We start from the raw sequence: 17,690 nt of genomic DNA, 5'->3' as shown, positions 1-17,690 counted from the left end.
TTTCTGCTTTTTGAGATGTTTTTGTGGACAGTGACATTTTTTCCCCACTGTGAAAACTTGTCTCTGTTAGAATCCACTAACTGACATGGGTCCAAGCTGTCCACCATCTCTGTGATAAAGCAGACTACAAACTTTGTCTACATAAGGCGAGTGTTTCATTCTCAAAAGACAGATTTATGATGGCGTCACACTCTCAAGGCTTCATAATAATTTGATCTTATTGTTTTTGTTTATTCTTTTGTTTGTGGTCTTCTTTTGAAATTCTTGTCTTCTGTTCCATTTTTTGGGGATGAATGCTATGTGAATATAATTAGTCACTAGGCAAAGTACAAAGTTTAGTTCTCTGGCCACTTGATCTCACAGCTCTCCACTGTTTGCAGTAAGCATCCATCAATCTGCATAATGACAAGTATTACTTTCTCTCTTGCTGCTTGCAACCTGTTTGTAGAATCTCTGCGGCACAAACAAAACAAACAGGACAGAGTGGGAAAGATCTGTTATTTGGTAATAACACCTGAGCAGCCTGAAGCTTTTCACAGACATTTTAAGTCCACTTCACAGAATAAAATGCACATAAAGCTACAGCAAAATGATGGCTAATTATAAAAAGCTTAGTTTAACATGATGAATAACAAATAATACACGGAGGAAAAATCCACACAAACATAAAATAAGTTGAAAATAAGAAATAAGGTGTGAACACTGTTTTAGTTTCCTCCTTTCATGCACAAAACTGCAATTGGACATTTTCTCTCAATATGCAGAAAGCTGCGAGATCGCATGATTGTATATGACCTTTAGTTTAGATTGAGAACAGTTGAGAGGGAGAGTCATCGTCCCCCTCCAACTGCTCTGTGATACTGTACAGTTACAGTACACTTTCAGCTCTTCTCAACTGTTTAATAAGTCTCTGTTCAAAGTCAGACAGCTGGGGGATGTAGTCTGCAGGATACTTGGCCAGTATATCACACTGGAAGTCTTCATCTCCCCAGACGGATTGTTCAGAAACAGCTGTTTAACTCGGGGACTTCCAGAAGATCATCTGTCTGTCCTCTCCGCCTGTGATCACTGTGGTGCACAGCTCGTTCATCCACATGGCTGTGACGGCACCTGTGCAAAGAGACCGTGAAGATATGACGTGGAATAATAGCACTGTGGTACCCTTTTGTTTTTGTTCCTGGGTAGTAAATGTTAACCCAATTGCTTATGCCTCAAAAGTATAGAAAATGACTATTATTCCACACAAACTTTGCTTTTCTGACCCGGACAGTGATATTTTGAAATCTACCCATTTCCAACAGGCAAATCTGTGTCTTTTTGTTCAAATAAAGTCAGAAAAAAACAACATCTAAGCTTCTACACTCTCATATTGCAATTGCAATGATCTATAGTATTAGTACCCAGATGAATTAGTACAAAGCTACACTGATAAAGCCTCACTTTAGAAAGCTGTAATGTTGTTACTCGAAATAAGAAACAAACGAAACATTCATGCAGACTTTCACCCAGGTGAACTGCTGAATGTGGGAAGATGTGAGCTGTACTTGAGTGTGCAGGGATCCTCTTGGTGACTGTGTTGCTGAGCAGGTCCCACAGCAGGAGCTCCCCAGACTCTCCCCCACACAGCACTGAGTTCCCGTCCCAGCAGAAACACCTGAACACACACAGACCCGAAATCTGTTTGACTTGCTGTCAGTCAGCAAGGAGACTGTGAATCAACTTTTCTTTTCACTATCCCGATAGATGTTAACAGCCAAATTCTTTGAGCTCAAACACAAGCCAAATTAAAAGCTTGTGGAATAGGAATCTACCAACTGCTCTACAGAAAGCCAATTCAACTTACCAGCATATAGAGGACAAAGGAGATTTGTGCATTTCTTATAAACAAGGTACTTGTATATTTATATATTTGGTCAGTTTAGAGACTATTTTACCTAAATGCTAAAGTACTAACCCTGTATGTGTACTGTATAGGGAGAAAATTGAAGAAACTACTTTAAAAAGTATTTAAATAAGATTTAAACCAAAGATTGTCACTTATATGACTTTCTACAGAGCTTCAAACGCTGTGACGTCTTGCTTCGGATAAAGCTGTAATCGACCCCTCCAGTTCTGCAGATGGTGCGATCTTACCTCTGCTCCTCCGCAGATTTCACAGATGAGATCACCATTCCCGTCTGGACGTCAATGACTTTCATGCAGGAGTCGGCACCGACACTGAGAATGTGTCTGCTATCTGAGGAAGCAAAAAAAGCAAAGTCAGCGTTCGCATGGTTTGTAGTTAACTCAAGGGTTTACGGTCGGTTGTTGGCTGGATATGACATATATCAGAGCCACTTTAAAAGCAGGACAAAATAGTGTATGAGGCATAATGGAGCAAGCAGCACTGACAGAAAATGCCTCCTTCTGTAACGTTGGCATTCACAGCACTCTATTAGTTTGGATTCTCTGCAGTGTGTAAAAGTTAGAACTTTGCACCAACCAGTACAGGTAGCACTGGTTGGCTGGCATGTTGGACACATACCCGGACTAAAGGCCATGTGGTGGATGGTTCCAGTGTGGCAGTGGACTTGCTGCAGTGTTCCGTAGCTGCTGGTGTCCCAGATGGTGACAGTCCCATCTTTACAACCAGACACCAGCAGGGTCCCCGCTGGATTCAGACCAATGGTGTTCACCTGTACGCAGGTGTGTCAGAGAGGTCACATTACAGAGGGAAAACAAGTTTCAGATTCAGCTGTGCTGCTAATACTACTTTTCAGTGTTTGACAAACATGTTTAAATACAGTTTACTTGTTGAAAATGTGCCCGACATATTCCATACATAGACAACATTACAACATACACACAAACGTGCTCTTATCAACTACACAGAATGAGAAAAGAAACTTTTTCCACCCTGAGAATAAGATATTTTTATTTTTTAGCCAAACATGTGGGCCTGAACTGACTCCTCCTCAAATTTCCCATTTCTGTACACGCTTTAAATACACAGATTTCATAAGCTGGTGATGTGACCTTAAACGGCTCACACGGGTAACACACAGTTGGTTTCCTCACTCACCCCCGCATCATGTTCCAACTCAGCCAGTAACTCAAACTGTGATCTCTTGTGGCTGGACGAGCCATCAGACTCGCAGTGCCACACCTGTGAAATAATCATCATCAGCTGCAGCTCTCGCCTCTCAATCTGACAATATTCACAGAACCCTCAATTTGGACATCACAGAGTAGCGTCACCTCGTTAAAGTACTTGAGTTTTTACCTTGACTGTGGAATCCCAGGACGCCGTGTACAGCCGTTCATCAAACCAACACATTTCACTGACGGCATCATCGTGACCCATCAGCGTCTCCTGCCGCCTACCGTATGGGACGGAGTAGAAATAACTAAGGGAGGAGAAACACGTAGGTCAGCGTGAAGTCATGAACATCTGTTTGAAAATGTCCATACAGACTACACTTACACATTGTTGTCCCACGAAGAACACACCACCGTTTTACCATCTGCCAGCATCAAACATGATGATAATGCCTGAGAAATAGTTTCTTATTTAGAGAGAGTTACAAATGATTGAAGAGATGCTGGAGTGGAAAGTAAGAAAGCTGCGTACCATGTTAGAGAAGGACATGCTTCTCTGGAAGTCCTTCAACTCTTTGGAAAACATTTTAAGTGTTGAGTCTGGAATAAAGAGTGAGATATGGTTTAGTAACACAGAGTACAACTCAAATTCTCACTTTTAGTGCTGTGCTCTGGGCGAGCACTTCAACTGTTTCACTGGTGTACTATACTAACTAACTACAGAGGGCCACTAGAGGCCGTGGTTGCCACACCGCTGAGCAAATATAAAAATCACCTCACCCTGTCATTAAAAATAATGCATTATGAAAGAGGCCTGACTATAAAGAGGCTCAACACACAGCTGTGATAGATTTAGCTGCTTGTTGGGATGATTTGAGATGGAAAGATATTTTCCAGACCTTGGGATGTGGAGAAAATAGCTGCTCCATCTCGAGTCACAGCGATGCCCGTCACAGCCCTGCGCGTCCAGCACAAAGACCCAGTTAGTCAAAAACACAGCACTTGCGTAAATATAGAAATGAAATGTGGAAGGGACGGTGCTGTTAGGTTCGCGTGGCGGTCGCACTACAGCAGAATCACAGTTACAGGGAGCTCGAAATGCTTGATAAGTGCAAAGTTTAGAAATGTGAGAAAAAATATTGTTCTAAACTCCTCAGCTTCCCCTGTGTCCTAACAATACATTTTAATAAATCACGTTTTTCAAAACTCTTAGTGAGAGTGTGAAGCCGCTGTAGCTGCCTGGCTCTAGATTAGCATGCACTTCCTCATATTTGAGCCAGAGCTTTCATTTCAGCTTACGCCGAGTTTGGACTTGCAATGCAATTATATTTGTACTTTGTCGTTACTGTAGCCCACTGAATGCATACTGACTTACTCTTTATGGATCTTCTGGCTGGAGATGAGTTTCAGATTTCCCATGTTTGCCCAGGCCAACTTCCTGCTCTCCTCAGTCAGGTCTTCGAAGGACGAGTCTTCGCTCTGAGATGCTGCAAAACAACACAGGGACAACTGCAGTAGGCACATATGGAGGTGATGGAAGATGGTGGTGGACGCTGCTAATGCCAATCAACTACTGTGCAATTAAAAACTGGAAATAAAATGATCTGATGTTATGAGCAGATTATTACATTATTTCTTATTTTTGTATTGGTAAAGAGATAATCTAGGGTCAGTTGAAAAAACATGAAAAAGACCACCAATGGGAGGTGTGTATGTGTGTGTTTCTACCTGGAGACAGTTCACTGACTGTTGAGTTGATGCTGGGGCTTCGAGTTATGTTGTGGAACCTCGGTGTGATCCTCTGAGGGTGCGGGGTGGTGAACAGCTGTTTGGGCGTCTGGCCGAACTCCAGGATCTGTGTCAGCATGGCGATTCTCTCATCGGGGTCCTCAATGCTTCCCACAGAAACGGAATGTTAGTTACACAATGTTAATGCTAAATATCTTAAATAATCATGTGTTCGTTATTTATTTTTATTTTTTATATATTGTTTTATATATATTTTTTTATACCTATCGCAGTCGATGCCACCTTCATATGTCAGGGGGTGAAACACTGAAAGACGGTGAGATTAATATTAGTCTTTGTCCACTTGTGTTGGGTTTGACGTTGAAAACAGATGCCGGTCAATTTACCATTGTGGGCTGCGACAGCTTCACTGCCTCTCTGCTTAAAGCCAAACACCAAGTCAATCCACTCATGAAGGTGCTCTGACACATACTGACTCTCCAGGGCTGCCCTGTGCTTTTGAAGAAAGTCGCTGGTATCTGGAGTCATGACAAACAAACAGGAGACAGTGGACAGCAATAGCAGTATTACTAAACAGCACAGTGACAACAGAATGATGTCCTGTTGTCAGCTGGGTGTTGGTGTGGGGGTGAGGGAGGTTCAAAGAGCTCCAGGCTCCAACAGGGTTTACATGCATGCCGTGATCACATGGTTGACAGGAAGTTACCTGAGGCCCACGCTGGGAGAACGACGTCACCGACTGAGCTCCCATTTTGCCTTCTGCCCAAATCAAGGCTCTGTTTGTTTTCCAGAAAGCTGGGGTCGCTCCCATAAAACTCTGGAATCAGCTGCATTATGGGAGAGACATCCAGTACACACAAGGCAAGACAACGTGTCGTGAAACATATTCTCTTCCACCATGTCAAGATACCAGGGAGATGCATTCTTCACTGTCTGACTTATTTGCAAATAAGTAAAACAGCAGCCACTTTAAGAGGCCAAACGCTCGGTCATCAGCAGCTTGTGAATTGGACACAATATTTATTTTCACAGCTGTGCCCACACATAACTATTAAAAGAAGAAGGATGAGAATAGGTATAGCTATGACATGCACAAACAGTCTGATGAACAGGACTCTGATTTAGCTATACTGAAAATATGTGAATATGGCCTTTAGTGTCTTACTAACATAATATACAGTAGATTCATATTTTACCTCTTTGAAGTCAGTCGCCCCCTCCAGGCAGTTTTTCCATGTTTCAGCTATGCTGTAAGAAATTAACAGAGGTCAGTATATACCAATGGGCAAAATCATACTTTTAAAATCTTAAAGCTCAAAATACTACATTTAATTAATTAATTTAAGTCATTTAGGGAATACAGAATTCAGAGATTACTTATAAAATGTAGCACTTTCTTTCTTGTTAGGGCCCGAGCATGAAACATGTGAGGTCCCTACTGGAACTGAAGGAATTATTTTTCTTTCTTTCTTTCTCATTCTTTCTTTCTTTCTTTCTTTCGCAAAGTAATCTCAATTTTGGAGGCCTACACATGCCTGAAAACTCACCAAACTTTGCACACAAATCAGGCAGGGTCGAAAATGTTCATATTATATGGGTTTTGTGGATTGGTGTGTAAAAATGGCTCGCTAGCGCCCCCTACACAGCAGCGCTGTCCACACCACAGAGCTGAATCACCACCCAGTGTGAAACAAATTTCTGTGGTACGTGCATCATTTCTAGACATACAAAAAAGCCTCTTGGAGCCATTGCCTAAACCCAACAGATTCAATGGTCATCGATTTACACACTTTGTACTTTAGTGAACTTTAGTCCGATCAACTTCAGATTTTCGCTGTGCAGTCTAAACCCATTGGCGATTAAAAGTTGTACAAACTGTTATTACGAGTCAACCAGTTTACCTGTTGCGTGTCATCGAAAATCGATCATTCCCCATCAAACAGGAAGTTGTAATAACTTCAGTATACATGCTCACATCTGAACCAAAAATGTTATGTATAATAAAAGTCCCGCCCTCAACACATCCACATTCCAACATTCACGTAAAGCCATAGCGCCACCTGCTGGCAACAGGGAATGACACGTTTTGTGTTGTAATGTACTACTGCTAGCACACTGGCCAAATCAACTTCACAACTGTCCCAGAAAACCCTTAACGCATAGATTAATCCATGTTGGAAAACTTGTGAGTTTGCAGTTACCGGCGTGGCGGTGGTGTGGCGGCGAAGTTCCGTGCTTCGCCATGGCAGAGGAAGCTGTTGTAACTTGACTATACATGCTCAAATCTGTACAAAATTATACACGTTTAATAAGAGTCCCGCCCTGAACACATGCGTATGCCGACATTCACCCACAGTCAAACCGCCACCTGCTGGCAACAGGAAGTGACCTTGAACAAAGTAGCTCCCGCCGTACATTTGACCAACATGTACGAAATTTCTGTCACATGTATCATGTCCAGACCTACCAAAAAGCCTCTTGGAGTGATGCCCTAAACCCAACAGGGTTTGGATTTGCACACTCCATACTTTAACAAACTCCTAGAGAATGAGTCCAACAGACTTCAGATTTTTGCTGTCTACTCTAAAGCCATTGACAATTAAAAGCTGTAAAAACAGTGAGTTTTCGTGGAACTATTGTGGCTGTGGCGTGGTGTCCAAAATCAATGACTCGCCATAAAAAGGGAAGTACATGCTCACATCTATACCAACCTTCACATGCTTGTTAATGGTCCCGCCCCGAACCCATCTACATGCCAATATTCAGTTATACTCGCAGCGCCACCTACTGGCAACAGGAAGTAAGCTCTGTCTGACGCTCATCGTGCAATTGAAATCAATTTTCACAATGTGTTCCATAGTTGACGTGGTGAGACCTAACGTATAGATATCGGGTGCTCTTAACGCAACATGGAAGGACACAGAAAGTGACGTTTAAGTCCTCCGTGCAGCGTTCAAAGCGCGTGACAATTTAGAGCTTAACCGGCAGAGCTGCGTCAGGGTGTGATCACACTACACATGCGAGGGCCCGCCCAACACCGCTTGCAGCCTTAATATTGTCTCTTTTTTTTGTCCAAAATATTCATAAACTGTGTCAAAAACAAACTATTCGTGGTTGATCAAATTTGAAGCAGAATTAATGTACCTATTAAACATGCGATCTGCATGGTCATAGCGGCCGTTCTGGAGACACAGCATGTGTTCTGGAGCTGCAGGGAAGAAGACAGTAAGCATTAACTAAATATTACACTCGGTAGAAACAAAGACAGGAGCTACATAATACATCTGCCAATATAAACAGCCAAACCTCCTGTTTCTGGAAACAGTTTCTAGATTGCTGTAGTGTAACATGTTGACAGCTGTTGTGAAATATGCATCACAGATCATCACAAAATGATTTTTTATTTTTATTTGTCTCTTCTGGTTTTGGTCTTCAGGCCAAAACTATGTCAGACATACTGAGCTTGACACTGTGGCTGCAAGATGAATTGTTGGTATTTTAACATGGTATCTTACACTTATACTTGTTTTTGTTCATTAATAATTGTTTCTGTCAAGTTTTGGATGTACCAAGAGAAATTGGCATTTCACATGTTTGTGTCAGAATAAACTGAGTGTATTTTTACAGTCTGGTTGAGCAGTGGTCCATACATGTGTGCTGTGTGCTTGCGACGTACCGACTCTGACCAGGTAAAAAAGGACGTAGCCTGGAGAGGAGTAGTGGCTGCCGTACATGAAGGGAGGTTCAGGCATGCCTCTGTAGCGAGCCTGCAAACATGAGAGGTTACTGAGGACCTTCTGAGTTGAGTTACTCACAGAACAACAACAATATTTTAAATAATAAAATCCATAGATGGAGTCAGTGGCTTCCATCTAAAACAAAACTTAATCAGTACTATTTGTTACTTGTGGTTTAACAGAAGCAGCAGAGTCTCACCAGCAGTCTGTCTAGTCGCTCTTTGTTCAGGGCTCCCACAGGCTTGCTCAGGTCTCTGAATGTGGCAGCATTTGTCATATCTGGGAAACAGAAGGGGAAGTCTGGACAATGAACTACAGATGCGTGTTAGATATGGGTGATCACAGTGAGAATCAAACCTTTACTGCTCCACTCGCTACATTTTTAACTAGAAGTCACACAAGAGGTGCTGCCAGACACCGGCAGCTGAATGAATCTGTGCATCTCGCGTGTTGACCCACCCAACTGCGTGCTGGTGTACTCAGCGAGGACCCAGGGGAAGACGGGGTACTGGGAGAGGTCATTGCAGCTGCGGTCAGCCAGGTTGTTGAGGTGAAGAAGATACTGGTAGTTGCTCAGATGGCCGCGCTGCCACTGCAGCATGTAGCTCTCCGCTGTGTGCTCCGTCATGTGGTTCTCTGAGCGAGATAAAGAAAAACAGCAGGGTCCAATATTGGTTTCTAAAGGCGAGGGCCAATATTTTGGATCAATGCAGACAGCTGACACTGTGTATTGTCATTTCATGTCTCCTCTGAAAGCCTGCTTACATAGTCTTTTACTTGCACTGAGAGTTTTTATTGACCTTTTGAAGGCCAGTAGAGTTGAAATGAAAGACTGCATCACTCCAACACTCTTTAATATTGCAAGTCTGCTTTGAGTGTTCTCACCCAGGAAAGTGGCGATGTAGTAATAGATTTCGTCTCTGTCAGCCGTGTTGTAAAACTTCAGGTAGATGTCAGAGCAGAAATCATTCTCAGTACAGAACACCTCCAGACCCTGAGTGAGGGAGAGGCATGCACACAAACACATGTAATTACGATGCTTCTACAGTGAACTGCTGTGGCAGTTAATGTAACATAATGTAATGTGTTGTTATATACCCACTCTTGCTAGCTGTACTCACCAGTGGTCTAAGTCCATGCCGCCTTTTGTAGATTCTCCTGACACTGTGGAGTTTGATTTTAATCACCTGTTCCTGAAATGACAAGACACATAAAAAACTATAAAATGACCGTAGCCCAGGAAATTAATCTGCAGCAATGTGAGGTGTTGCTAACCAACCACCTCAGCATGTCCGCTCAGATCTGGCAGCTCACCGGATATCCGTTGAGAGGCTGGAAGTAGAGGCTTTCATCTGTTATGCAGACGTGGCCTGGATTGCACACCAGAGGCAGGACCATCTCCACCGCACACTCCATGTAAGGATTCTCGGTTACACTGTGAAAGCTTCACAGCACATTCCCATCATTATCTTATCCAGCTTCATGCTCCAACACGAATAGCTTATACTACAACGCTAAAAGATTTAATCATTACATTTCATTCAAATGCAGAAAGTAAACACAAATCCAATGTCAACTAAAAAACAGATACTGAAACGCGACAAGTAAAAAAACAAATGCCCTTCTGTGTGACATCAACATACCAGTTTTTGTCAAAAGATGACCTCGCCAGTCGTGACTGTAAATTGGCTGCAATCTACAAATACACAACAAGAAACTTAGGTTTGATTATAGCAGACTGTGTGGAATAAAATACAGGAAGCAGAATGGGTCATTCACGCTTTGCTTTTTGATCATTTCATCATCTCTCGGGCTTTAGAGACAGTGTGCTTGAACTTCAATAGTGACTGACTCACCATTGCAGTCTGGTCTCCAAGTTTTTCCAGACAAGATGCCCTGTGGAGCTGCACAATTAAGTCAACGTGAACAGAACAACACTCACACACACCATAGCGGTTAAACAAAAGCAGGAAATTTCTGATTTTCTGGAGTTAAGAAAGGGCCAATCTGACAGCTGAGTTCATTAAAACAAACACAAGTTCCCATGAGTCTGATGTATATGGGGTATCTAAATGTACCTCCCAATCCTGGAGCAACGAGTGTTTCGGAGTAGCTACGTACCTGGAGTAATGTTTGAACGACATCTTCTGTTTTACTCCAAACTTCCAACTGAAAGGTCATTTTCTTTGCTCCCTGCCAACGTGAGGAGACAAGTTTAACTGTTTCATTTAAATAAGTGAGCAAATCTTTTCTGAGTTCTCTGCACGGCCTTCTCTTCTGCACTCATTCCAACAAATCATTAGAGAGCTTAATGTTGACATAGTTACATAAAAGCTAAAATGTTGCTGTTTCAGTTTGAGACGACAGGACTTGGCCTTGTAGCCAAACATGACTGACTATATTTCACTTATTATATATAAACTCAGCAGGAGATTTGCCCTCCACAATTTCAAGCAGAACAAATTCAAAACGAACTATAACATGACACATGCACAGTCGACTTCAGGATGACCACTCACAGATTTATAAAAGTACAAACAAACACATAAAGAGTAAAGTCTATGCAAACAGCTCCTAGCTGTTGCGTTTCAGCTGACTCACCCTTTCATTTCTGTAAGGTGCTATGACATTGCTTTCTTTGATGTAAATAACCTGAAATCAAAGTGAAAATGAAATGTGTGTATTGACTTTGACAGCCCGTCATGACAAATAATACATTGCTGAAATAATTAAAGATTATACATATGGACAGTCAAAGACAAGTGAGGATCAAACAAGCCACGAGGACTGATGCATCTTAGAACATTAATGTGTCAAAACTAATTATATCGGCATTTGAATGGTAACTCACCTGCACACAGGAAATAGAGATGGCAGATGGCCTATGCCTTTGAGGGGAAACACATAAAGTTAAAAAATACCCCCCAAAAATCACTGAAAGCCTTTCCTTAGAAAGATTTAAAGGGGAAGTTCTAACCAAAACTCAACACTAAACACTGAAAACACACTGAAAACACTAAAATACAGTATGCTCTATAATTTGTAGCTGTTGGTTTGCAAATATAGTTGTGCATGCCATTTCAAAGTTACAAAACCAGTATGACAAACTAAAACAACAGCAGTGTCTCATGAACATGCAATACTAGAAATGAAGCCGTACTCACTCATTGAAAGGGTTGTTCTCTTTCTCCACAAACTCAATCTTCTTACAGTCTCGAAGAGGAATCTGGAAAAACAAGGAAGTAATTGTGCAGCTTGATTTACAAAGACCTGGTTACAACTTCTAGTGTAAAACATGGAGTGTACAAGAAAACATCCATGCAAGACATGCAAAACACAGTACCACATTAACACTACAGGCTTTAATATGAGTAGAGGTTTAATGTCAGTATGTTTTTTTCATTTGTCTCAAACTGCATTTATACTGTTAGTTCTTGTATCTTCAGTTTTCAAAGATAATTTTACTTCATGATTCATATGTAAACGTTTTTATACATATATATGTCCAATTCATGGCAGCTTCATTATTTTAATACCTCATTTCCTGTTTGTTATCTGGTAGCATGAGTTAAAAGATGCTATAATGCACTAAAATATTATTAAAACACACCTTTAAAATTGGCTCAGAAAAATCCTCTGGATCAAATATGACAGATCTGGAACAGACCTTGAATGACCCTCTGATTTTTCTGGAAGGAAAATAGTTAGCTTGTTAGCACTGTTGACCACTAGCCTCTTTAAATAAATATAACTACATGATACTGTTAAAACTGCAATAAAGAACAATACATATACAACCTCATACATGAATGAATTCTTTGCACAACAAGTAAACAGATAATATATAATCTGTATAATACAAAGATATAGTTAGTTATTGTGGGAAGGTTGGCAAAAAGATATGCTAATTAGAAGGACTGCAACAATAGATTATTTTCATTATTGATGAATCCGCCAATTATTTTCACAGTTAAATTGACTAATCATTTAGCCTACAAAATGTCTATTAAAAACACTCATCACAATTTTCCAGAGCCAAAAGTGATGCCTTCAAAAAAGCTGAGGCTGAAAAATGAATCAAAACCTTATCGAAATTGCAGGAGGTGCTAAATGTGTGTCAAAATAACATTTTACATGTAATGTAAATGCTCTGTATTTTCTAGTCTTTGCGATGTTGCAATCACCATTCACACACATTTATACACTGGTGGAATAGCCACCAGGGGCAAATCGTGGTTCAGTATCTTGCCCAAGGACACTTGTAGCCGGAATTGGGGATTGAACCTCTGATCTTTCAATTAACGGCCAAAAATTATCATTACCTTCAATATCGCAAATCTTATTACATTTGCAATATAAAAGTCAAAATAATCAAAATCGTTCCTTCTTTTGTCCAACCAACAGTCCAAAAACCAAAGACTCTTCATTTACGATCATAAATGACAAAGAATAGCAGCAAATCCTTACAATTAGGAAGATGATACCAGCAAATGTAATCATAAAAAAAATGACAAAACAATTAATCAATTATTAAAGTAGTTGACAATTAATTCATTTTCTTTCAATCGACTAATCATTGCAGCTCTAATTACATGCTAGTTTATTAAAAGTTGTGTAAAACAATCCAGAAGATTTCTCAGACAGTCTGACATCGTAACAAACAGCCAAAGCCTTCTGCTTCTTAATTTTGTGTCATTAGTATAACCCTTCCAGTCAGACGCTGTATTTTACACCATCACTGTAAAGTTCATATCACGTATTGATGTGAAAACACACTTAAAAAGCTGGTCTTTCCCTTCTCCTTGTTAGACACATATTGCTCTCCCGCTTTGATATGAAAATAAAACTAAATTGTCTGAATAATCTTGTTTTGAGAGAGTCGGGACTTCTTTTAGTTTGTTCAGGCCTCTGTAACAGGATAAGATGATGTTTAAACAGCTGCTTCTTAGGCTAACACAACGGCTGCAGGCTTTAAAGCCTTTGTACCTGCAAACGGCTGCTAAGGACAATAAAAGTGCTGCAAGCGTATCTATGAGTTTACAACTTATTTTGTTTTTTACACACCACTGGGTTTTGGGCAAGGTCAGACCACGGTGATCAGGATCATCACATATTATGACATGAAGGTCGAAACAAAAAGAAGCACTCTAACTGATGTTATAATGAATTGACTGATGTTAGTAGCTACAAATGAAGGACTGTTAATGATCTAAATTACCTCTCCTTCTTTGAGCTGGTTGTCTCGTGGTACGCAGTGTGCTGTTCAAAATAATATTCCTCCAAATCCAGAAGCAAGAGGGAAAATCTGGAGAAAAACAGGAATAGGGGAGTGTGAGATGACATGACAGAACTAAATCTAAGTAATTAAAAGGGAAACTGCACCAATTTTACACATCAACACACCAAAGTCAGTTTACAGGTCTTGGGGGATTACTACTGTACGTGAGAAAAAAATTGTATGAAGCCTTTTGAGGCTGAAGAGAGAGCTGCGTAAAGTCTGATTAATTGCCTCAGGTGATGTCACCCGAGGGATGCCACTTGCTTGAGTTGCATTATGGTTCATGTAGGAAGGATTAAATAAATAAAATCTAAAAAAGCTATATCTCAGGTTTTGCTTCGTCGTTGATTGATATTGTTTTGAAACTGTCCATCGCAAGTATTCAAACTATCTATCATGAGTCCAACAATATTCTAGGAGTGCAATTTTAAATCGGTGGAGTTCTCCTAATAATTGAGATGCGGTCAAAGGTTTGTTTACATCAGAAATCTTGATATAGTGGGAAAACAGACCTTTATTTTCATTAATGATCAGTTGAAATACGCACAAACTGAAAATTATTATTCATTAAGACAAACTATTCAATTATGCATGTGAATTAAGCAAAAATGTGAGTAGCCAAAAAACATACAGAACCTGCCTTTAAATGTAAATAGCTCTGTTCAGTGTGAATCTAATGTGTCGCCTGTACTGGATCTTCACGTTTACTCACAGGCTGTTTACCATCCACACGTTGTCTTGGACAAAGTGACTGCATAAATGTACAAATCATAATCCAACTTGCAAACAATGTCGCACTTTTAAAGCATTATTTTGAGACCATTATTAGGAGCAATTGGAAAGTCATATTTTTCCCCCATTTTTCATGGAGGTAGGCAGTTTCCCCTACTTCCAGGCTAAGGCAGGCCAACACATCCTAGACACACGGTATCCCTCAAACTTAGATACATGCATGGCAATCTTATCGTATCCAGTCCAAGAAAAAAAAGATTACTTCCCAAAATGTTGGGAAATTCCCCTGAGATACTACAGTACATGTAGTATTTTTACTAACCAATGTCATCACTGTAAAATTGTGTAGGTAATTACTGTAAACCATGCAGGGGATCTCTCCTGCTTTGATAGTTAGAGCTACATTCACCTGTCTGCTTCATGTCCTTCCTGCTCATCCCTATTGGAAGTGATTTTTCCTTCAGCCTTTGATCCATTACACCACAATTATTTCTAGAAATCCTAAAATGTTTGTGTTGTTTACACTGGACAAACAGCGGCCTCTTCCCATCAAATCCAACCCCGAGGTAAATAAAGTACAACAATGAGTTTTTCTCATTACTGGATTTCATTAGGGTAAATACAGTATACTTATGCCATACAACAAATATGGAGAAAATCTGTTGATATTATCATGCTACATAAAGCTATACATAGGGCATGTTTTGTCAGACCTACACATGTATTAATATGGTGAAATGGAAACTAAGTCAGCAGCAAAATTATTAATGTCACAAAACCTGATATACATTTACTCATTTAGCTGACACTTTTATCCAAAGCGACTTACAATTGCTATACATGTCAGAGGTCTGCAGCAACGAGGGGTTAAGTGTCTTGCTCAGGGACACAATGGTGGATGGGTCACAGTGGGAATCAAACCCAGGTCTCCCACACCAAAGGCAAGCATCTTATCTATGCGCCATCACCACCCGAAGCTGTACAATACCGACAACCTCTAACAAATTTTGAGTAATTTTGGGATTACCAGTTCTGGCGAGTCTGCAGCTTTCTTCAGTGTGAAATATTTCTGCTTACCAGTGGTACTGCTTTAGAACCACATTACTGCTTAATAGTAATGTGGTTTTAAGTGTATGACATACTCACTTCCTTCCTTTACAGAACCGTACTTTGCAGTTTACAGCCTAAACTTTTAAAGAATAGCATTATAGGCACTTCATACAATGAAGGCAAGCTAACTTCTGATATGTTTAGAGAATAATTTAATACATAGCGGCAGAGTTGATCAAAAGATTTTAAATTCTTCAAAATCTTTTCATCAAATCTAGTCACTATGGAGTTCATTCATGTTTTTCTCCACAAAAAAAAAACTTCAGTTACCCTTGTTCAAAAGCCTTAAAAACACACACTCCCCTTCTCCCTCACTGAGAAATTCAGAGTCTATGAATATGCCTGTTTCCATTTTTAAAAGTTTAACTGCAGGACACAAAATGTGTCTCCTACATCACTGAACAGCTCATTCTCCGTGAATGTGCAGCTTCAAGCTTCTACACTTCACTTGGGTAAGTTGCCTATTGGACCATTCAGCTTCCAAACGCTGTGACGTCACAAAATCATGCAGGTACATCCAGGTGTTAAACGGAGATTTGAGGTGAGCACAGACTAACTGTCCCGCTTCGGCAGATGGATGTGAAAACAAACCGCACATCGTTCTGTGACTGAATAGAGTGAAGCTCAAACATCCAAGAGACTGATTATTTTGAAATGCACCCAAATACACTGACCTGGTCAAAGCAGACCCACTGCTCTACAAACAGCACGCCCCCAGCTGAGGCTGAAATGGTTTCTGGAAATCCAATGTCTCACTTTAGATAAGAGCCACGCAGAAAGTAATTTAAAAGCTTTTAAGAGATGGAGCTCGTGGTTTTGGAACATATATAATTCAATAGAATCCTACTTTTCCATTTGTTCTTGTTATAGTTCTGTAGAGATAAATTACTCATGTCAGATGTAGATGAATACTGGTGCTCCTGTCAGGCCAGGAAGAAGTTTGAGTAGTTGTGTTAAGGTTATTAAAAAGGCATACCAGGATTTAAAACCGGTTGTGTGTGTTGTTCTTCAAATAGATTAAACGACGGATAACATCCTGCATTAACACTGCACTATCAATAGCACACAGTGTCATATTCTACTGTAGACTGAACTCCGGCTCCTCGCCGAGGCAACTCATTATGCCTCCAATAACAAGAGTGCATCACACAGCTGACAGCGAAGGTCTCATTAGCAGAGTGGCCCAGCCGTAACGTTATAATGGGATTCATCCACAGAGGAGAAAAACACACCGCTGCTCACGTCACGGCAGAGCTAGACCCACACAATGAGCCCACCGTCTGAAACAATGTTAAGCTAACAGCAGGAGAAGCAGCACAAACCTTTCTTTAGTTCGCTCTTGCGTCTTTAAAAAAGCCATGACTGCACACCATCCTCTATAGAAACTGAACACCGAGCTGCTTCTGTCAACACGGAAACTTGCTGGACGGCACGTGACCGACCCTCAGACAAATGATCCCCGAGCCAAAGAAAAGAGAGAGGCTTCACTCTGACTCGATTTTGGGATACCATAACTACGTAACACAGTGTATCCGAGGCTGAGGTACCCTTATTTCATCAAAAACAAAATAAGACGATAGCGTTTCTATTTATTTAGCATTATGAATTTTTTACACAGTTTAAATCTTTTTTTGTTATGGCAAAATAATTTTTATTGGTGACTATATTGTGTATCTCAAATTACATCATGAGTTATGCCATGATTTGAAAGGTGTTGCAATGTGTTGAGCCATTCCTTAAAGGGGCTCTCCAGTGATTTACAGTAGCATTGTACTTCTGTAAAGTTGGGGGACTCATTAGGAAAAGATTTAAAAAATAATGGTCAAAATCAATGGAGCAGAGGCCAAGATATCCTGACTTGTAGTCCCTGTTTGGCCCAAACTCAAAAAACACTGGATCCTACAATTTCCAGAAGCCAACTCAAAAGCCTCATTTGTTAGATTTTGTTGAAATGCCCCTTTGATGTCAAAACATAAACTATGACTGGCAAAATGGCAACTTCTAAC

General features: G+C 40.5%; 1 protein-coding gene across 1 annotated transcript; it reads right to left on the bottom strand.

Annotated features, from left to right (window-relative positions):
• Positions 1-479: 479 nt before the first annotated feature.
• Positions 480-17,156, bottom strand: nsmaf (neutral sphingomyelinase (N-SMase) activation associated factor). Its single transcript, XM_038725167.1, has 31 exons — positions 17,007-17,156; positions 13,783-13,869; positions 12,175-12,253; positions 11,729-11,790; positions 11,416-11,452; positions 11,166-11,216; positions 10,686-10,757; positions 10,421-10,468; positions 10,208-10,260; positions 9,879-10,008; positions 9,686-9,757; positions 9,450-9,558; positions 9,024-9,200; positions 8,764-8,843; positions 8,504-8,594; positions 7,972-8,035; positions 6,024-6,075; positions 5,534-5,654; positions 5,214-5,345; positions 5,091-5,133; positions 4,807-4,973; positions 4,454-4,565; positions 3,978-4,036; positions 3,611-3,678; positions 3,464-3,531; positions 3,263-3,386; positions 3,062-3,145; positions 2,525-2,675; positions 2,134-2,236; positions 1,545-1,654; positions 480-1,110 (listed from the first exon to the last, which is right to left on the bottom strand). Exons 1-31 carry the CDS (start codon positions 17,042-17,044, stop codon positions 1,016-1,018), a joined length of 2,739 nt encoding a protein of 912 aa, XP_038581095.1. The 5' UTR covers positions 17,045-17,156; the 3' UTR covers positions 480-1,015.
• Positions 17,157-17,690: the final 534 nt, after the last annotated feature.

The sequence above is a fragment of the Micropterus salmoides genome, unplaced genomic scaffold (assembly GCF_014851395.1).
Source record: "Micropterus salmoides isolate LMB-PRFRI ecotype aquatic unplaced genomic scaffold, ASM1485139v1 Ms_hic_scaffold_1, whole genome shotgun sequence".
NCBI lineage: Eukaryota > Metazoa > Chordata > Actinopteri > Centrarchiformes > Centrarchidae > Micropterus > Micropterus salmoides.
Note: the sequence above shows the minus strand (reverse complement) of the source record. Positions and strands in the feature narration are given on the sequence as shown.